Source organism: Pristiophorus japonicus, unplaced genomic scaffold (genome assembly GCF_044704955.1).
Source record: "Pristiophorus japonicus isolate sPriJap1 unplaced genomic scaffold, sPriJap1.hap1 HAP1_SCAFFOLD_37, whole genome shotgun sequence".
In the NCBI taxonomy this organism is placed as follows: Eukaryota; Metazoa; Chordata; class Chondrichthyes; family Pristiophoridae; genus Pristiophorus; species Pristiophorus japonicus.
Window position 1 is genome coordinate 3,183,405 of NW_027253543.1, and position 6,673 is coordinate 3,190,077.

The 6,673-nt window shown below is 48.5% G+C and overlaps 1 protein-coding gene across 1 annotated transcript; it reads right to left on the reverse strand.

The window, feature by feature from the left end:
• Positions 1-365: 365 nt before the first annotated feature.
• On the reverse strand, positions 366-3,849 carry LOC139250313 (probable G-protein coupled receptor 139). Its single transcript, XM_070872802.1, has 2 exons — positions 3,828-3,849; positions 366-1,279 (listed from the first exon to the last, which is right to left on the reverse strand). The coding sequence occupies exons 1-2, from the start codon at positions 3,847-3,849 to the stop codon at positions 366-368; spliced, it is 936 nt and encodes a 311-aa protein (XP_070728903.1).
• Positions 3,850-6,673: the final 2,824 nt, after the last annotated feature.

Consider the following 6,673-nt stretch of genomic DNA (forward strand, 5'->3'; position numbering starts at 1 on the left):
TCGTGTAGCCTGATTCTCTGCTCTATGTTCTATATAATATAACCCACTGAACTAGAGCTCAGCCCTTCCTGCCTACCTATTGTCGAGCCTCTCACTCTGGAAGATGCAATGTCTAGCTGCATTAAATAGCTGCAGTGAAGCTATGCAGAAGAGTTCAGAGAGAATGCTCGTGTGGTACTTTCCCAAAAGACCAAGTAGGAATTTTCAATCAGAAATATTACCGTGTCCGACACAGAGTGCTTGCCCCACCGCTGGCTGTATGATCAGATCACCAGCCATTGCTGGTGTAATTCAATGGAAGGAATTCTGCTACTAAATATTAAATTCCTGGACTGCAAACACAGGGTCCCGCCTCTGGACAGCGATCAGTCGTTCTGTTTATTAATTAATTGTAAAATTGAGGTAACCGGATATTTCACTGCACTCTTCAACTGCTCTCTGAACTTGGACTGGGTCACCCCGCAAATAAATGTGTTTGTGCAGCAACTTATATTCTGCAGTATGAATCCGACCTGTGTAAATTTATATAAAGAATCACTGTAATCACTGGGAATTATTCCTGTAATGCTATAATAAAAGAAATCTATAACATATACCAGCCACAGCAGTATGAAGCTGCCGGATATGGTGAAGAGTAAAATGACAGACTTCCTCCTGCTCTCCATCTCGGGGTCACTGCCCTTCTCCCCCTTGCTATCACCCCTCAGTCCTTTACGGACTCGACTGGCCACTAAAATGTGTCTGACTGTCAGAGCGTTGAGCAACAAAATAACAGCGAATGGGAGCAGTGGGTTTAAAACCGTATCAAACCAGTCAAATCCCACCCATACGGGCTCAGTAAAATATGCTGGCATTGTGGAACAGTACCAGTGAACATTGTCGATTATATATACAGGTTCAATTGTAAAGTAGAAGGGAATGGTTTTTGAACAGAGCAGAATGCAGCTTGTGGCCAGAACCACAGCCGCAGTTCTCCCGGTGCAATATTTGGTTTTCAGCTTCTGCCAACAAACGGCCACAAATCGATCAAAGGTGAAAGTGACGGTGAACCAGACAGAACAGTCTGTGGCTGCACGGGCCAGGACATACACAACAGTACACACAGGGGTGATATGCAGCAAAGACCACGGGAAATAATACCAACTGATCCGGTACAGTATCACCTCAGTGATGACCACCAGTAGATCCGCCGCTACCATGGCCACCAGGTAGCGAGTGGTGCTGGTGGACAGTCCGCACTTTCCCCGGGATAGGATCACAATCGCCACTAAATTCACTGTAATAAGCAGAATGGAAAAGAGACGGTCAATTATTGGTCACACATTCTCGGTGACTGAGCCCAGACAGTAAGACCTGTCATTTAGCTCAAAAACGGCCGGGTGGACGTCGGGTCAGGGGTCAACATGTAAAGTACATCATCCAAACCGGGAGTATTGTGTCGAGTCCTAACGTGAGGAAGGACATTCTTGCTATTGAGCGAGTGCAGCGAAGGTTCACCAGACTGATTCCCGGGATGGCGGGACTGACCTATCAAGAAAGACTGGATCAACTCGGCTTGTATTCATTTGAGTTCATAAGAATGAGAGGGGATCTAATAGAAACATATAAAATTCTGACGGGTTTAGACAGGTTAGATGCAGGATGAATGTGACCAATGTTGGGGAAGTCCAGAACTAGGGGTCACTGTCTAAGGATAAGGGGTAAGCCATTTAGGACCGAGATGAGGAGACACTTCTTCATCCAGAGAGTGGTGAACCTGTGAAATTCTCTACCACAGAAAGGCGAATTCACTAAATATATTCAAAAAGGAGTTAGATGCAGTCCTTACGACTGGGGGTAACAAGAGGTATGGCGAGAAAGCAGGATGGGATACTGAAGTTGCATATTCACCCATGAACTCATTGAATGGCGGTGCAGGCTCAAAAGGTCGAATGGCCTAATCCTGCACCTATTTTCTATGTTTTTAGGTTTCTGTCACCCAACCTACCTCCAAGCCACTGCTTCCGAGTTTAGCAGCGACGGGGCAGTGGGAAGGAACCGAGCAATCCCAGCGGGCGGGTGGCAATCTAAATGTACTAATGCGGATGGTAGCTTCAGATTTAAACTATTTTACGAGTTTAACTTATTTTACGGGTTTAACTGTGGTCGGCTGTGTTTCCCAGGCTTCGGGATACACGGCAGCTAAAGTGAGCCGAGGACAGCTTCAGGAACAATGGAAGTGCCTTCACAGCCCCGGTTGTGGGCCAGGAGCTGCAGGTGTTCCTTCCCCAAGGCTCCACACGCTCTCTCTCTCTCTCCCTCTGCTTAGACTACCCCCATACAAACGGTTGTAAATCTGATAAAATACAGAGTACGCTAAAAACACTCAGTATGCCAGGCAGCATCTGTGGAGAGAGAAACAGAGTTAACGTTTCAGGTGATAACCTTTCTTCAATACTGGAATCCGCGAGAGATGAACAGTTTTAAGGCAATGTTAGAGGCAGATAAAGTTGTGGTAGGAAGTGGAAAGAACAAAGTTGAATGTCTTTGATGGGACGGAGTGATTCAACGAGAAAAGGGATGATGGTGGAAGACAAATGGGACAACTAAAGGAACAGGAAATTAGTCCAGAGGAGATGTAAGTGGATAGAGCAGGATTACAGAGTGGGGCGGTGGGACGGGGGGGGGGGGTGGGGGGGGAGCAAGGATAATCAACCAGAGGGTGTGGGGGACCGGGGAACCATCCCACCACTGTAGCCTCTCAGCCCGAGGTATTGACACAACTTTTCACTGTCTCCATGACTCTGCTTCGCCCCTCCTCTCCTACCCACTCCACGCTAGGTTACAGGCTCACAGGATCATGACCACAGAGGATGGGTATCCTCAGCTCAGAAAAAGGAAGACATGTTGTAAGCACTTGTGTGGGAGGTGGCTTCATCGGAACAAATGAAACGCAGGCAGCAACATTTGTCGACTATAATAGAATCCGTCCAGCAAGCTGGGTGAGAAGTCATATAATCAAGTTTGCTGTCAGAGTCGGCCGCTTTGTGGTTGACATTGGTCGAGAGCCAATCTTCGGAAATGGACTTAGAGATGTTGAGGAAGGGAAGGGAGTAATAGACGGAGCATGAGAAGGAGAGAGTGTGTCGCAAATTTAAAGCAAATTTGATCACATAATTATAATTATAATAATTATTATTAATAATAATATTTATAATAATTAATATTATTATAAATAATAATAACAATAACTTTTATTTATATCGCACGTTTAAACTAGTTAACCGTCCCAAGGTGCTTCAAAGCAGTTTTAACAGGACAACACAGATTCATATGACAACGAGACAAAAAAGAAGATATTAAGGCATATGACCAAAAGCTTGCTAAAAGGGTTGATTTTAAGGAGCGTCTTTAAAATGGAAAGATGGTTAGAGAAGCTTAGATGTTCAGGGAGGGATTCCAGAGTTGAGGGCCCAAACAACTGAAGGTAATGCCACCGATGGTTCAGCAGTATAATGAGGGATGTTCGAGAGGGAAGCATTTGAAGAGCAGAGATATCTTGAGGGGTTGTGACGCTAAAAAAGAGTACAGTGGTACTGAGGTGCAAGGCCATGGAGAGATTTGTAAACAAGGATGCAAATTTTCAAAATCGTGGGGTTCTTTTACCGGGAGCCAATGTAGGACAGAGAGCATCGGGGTAAGGTGATGTGTGATCATGACTTTGTGCGATACAGGACATTTTCCAGTTCATGGCAAGAAAAGGAAATTGCGCGAACACAGTCATCAATGTACATGTATAATATTTGAAGGAGGGGACCGGAGTAGAATTGGAACAGCGAAGGTTCCTTGTATCCCAAGAAAAGGCAGCATAGCTAGGAACCATCTGAGCTCCCATACCGATACCATTGGAGTGTGGAGATGGAACATTGTTCAGACCAGAGGTCCAGCACTTGTATTTTCAGCAGGGGTAGTGCACTGGGGTCAGGATCAGGATCAGCAACCTGCAAGGGTTTTCATTCCCAGCCCAAACCCGGTGAGGGCGAGAGGACTTCAAGTGTGAATGGCGAGTGAATTAAATCGTAAATGGGGCACTCAGAATGTATTAGCGGGGATAGGCGCAGGGAAACTCGCCATCCGCTTTAGGTGAACTCGGGATTACTGGGCTATACACTGTACAATGTGGACCATTTTCCACACCTCGGGAGCCTACTGTTAACAAGGGCAGACTTTGATGGCAAAGTCCAAAACTGCTTTCAGTGTGCCAGTACAGCCTTCGGATGCCTGAGGAAGCAAGTGATTGAAGACCAGGACCTCACACCCCGGACCAAACTCATGGTCCACAAGGCAGGACTGATACCCGCCCTCCTATCTGCTTCAGAGACATGGAATATTTACAGCAGGCACCTCAAAGCACTAGAGAAGTACCAACGCTGCCTCCGTAATTTCCTCTAAATTAATTGGCCGGAGTGGTGCACCAACGTTAGTGTTCTCGGTTAGGCCAACATCCCCAGCATCGAAGCATTAACAACAGTCGTTCAGCTCTGTCGTCCGGCCACATCGTTGGTGTGCCTGACATGAGATTCAAAAAGCCAACGCTCTACTCGGTGATTCGTTATTGCAAACGAGCCACCGGTGGGCAGAGGAAACGCACAATGACACACTCAAAACCTCCTTGAATAATTGTAACGTCCCCACCGACACCTAGCAATCCCCTGGCTCAAACCAGCACAAATTGGAGGAAAAGCATCCGCATGGTGCAGAGCACCTCGAGTCTTATTGCCCAGAGCAAGCTGAAGCCAGGCGTAGATAGCAGAAGGAGCGCGCACCAAACCAAGCACCCAACACTTCCGTTCGTTCAACCACGGTCTGCCCCACCTGTGACAGAGAACGCAGGTCAAGCATTGGACTTTTCAGCAGTCAGGGAACTAATTTGTAGTGTGGAATCGAGGCATCCTCGATTCCGAGGTTACGCCTCAGAAGCGGAAGTACAAGAAATAGTGACCCACACTGAGTACATACAAACGTATAATATTCTGACGGGTTCAGACAGGTTAGATGCAGGAAGAATGTTCCCAATGTTGGGAAGTCCAGAACCAGGGGTTACAGTCGAAGGATAGGGGTAAGCCATTTGGAGATGTGGAGAAACCTCTTCAACCAGAGAGTGGAGAACCTGTGCTATTATCTACCACAGATGTTATTGAGGCTAATTCACTAAATACATTCAAAAAGGAGTTAGATGTCGTCCTTCCCACTCGGGGAATCAAGCGGCATGGCGAGAAAGCAGGAATGGGGTACTGAAGTTGCATGTTCAGCCATGAACTTATTGAATGGCGGTGCAGGATCGAAGGGCCGGATGGCCAAATCCTGCACCTATTTTCTATGTTTCCATGTTTCTATGACAGGACTGTGACCCCTGTGGGACTGGATTGTGACCACTGTGGAACTGGACTGTGATCTCTGTGGAACTGGACTGTGATCCCTGTGGGACTGTACTGTGACCCCTTTGGGATTGGACTGTGACCTCTGCGGGACTGGACTGTGATCTATGTGGGATGTACTGTGATCCATGTGGGAATGGACTGTGACCCCTGTGGGACTGGACTTTGATCTCTGTGGGACTTGACTGTGATCCTTGTGGGACTGGACTGTGATCTCTGATGGACTGGACTGTGATACCTGTGGGTTTGTTCTGTGATCCCTGTGGGTCTGGACTGTGATCCCTGTGGAGCTGGACGGTGATCTATGTGGGCGGGGACTGTGACCCTGTGGGACTTCACTTTGATCCCTGTGGGACTGGACTGTGATACATGTGGGACTGGACTGTTCTCCCTGAGTGTCTGGACTGTGACCAATGTGGGACTGGACTGTAGTCCCTGAGGGTCCGGACTGTGACCCCTGTGGGAGTGGACTGTGACCCCTGTGGATTGCACTGTGTTCCCTGTGGGACTGGACTGTGATCCCTGTCGGACGTCACTGTGATCCCTGTGGGACTGGACTGTGACACCTGTGGGACTGGACTGTGATCCCTGTGGGACTGGACTGTGACGCCTGTGGGACTGGACTGAGATCCCTGTGGGACTGGACTGTGATCCCTGTGCGACAGGACTGTGATCCCTGCGGGACTGGACTGTGATCCCTTTGGGACTGTACTGTGATCCCTGTGTGACAGGACTGTGACCCCTGTGGGACTGGACTGTGATCCCTGTGGGACTGGACTGTGAACCCTGTGGGATTGGACTGTGATCTCTGTGGGACCGCACTGTGACCCCTGTGGGACTGGACTGTTATCCCTGTGGGACTCGACTGTGATCCCTGTGGGACTGGACTGTGATCCCTGTGGGACAGGAACGTGACACCTGTTGGGACTGGACTGTGATCCCTGTGGGACTGGAATGTGATCCCTGTGAGACAGGACTGTGATCCTTGTGCGACTGGACTATGATCCTTGTGGGACAGGGCTTTGAACCCTGTTGGATGGGACTGTGATCCGTGTGGGAAAGGGTTGTGATCCCTGTGGGACTGGACTGTTATCCCTGTGGGACAGGACTGTGATCCCTGTGGGACTGGACTGTGATCTCTGTGGGACTGGACTGTGATCCCTGTGCGACTGAATTGTGACCTCTGTGGGATTGGACTGTAATCCCTGTGGGACTGGACTGTGACCCCTGTGGGACTGGACTGTGAACCCTGTGAG

Excerpts from the sequence above, each read along its gene's own strand:
- LOC139250313 (XM_070872802.1), bottom strand. The coding sequence starts at position 3,849 with ATGCTGCCTTTTCTTGGGATAC. Across the intron at positions 1,280-3,827 it reads GCTGCCTTTTCTTGGGATAC|CAGTGAATTTAGTGGCGATT; the intron begins AAGGAACCTTCG and ends TTCTGCTTATTA.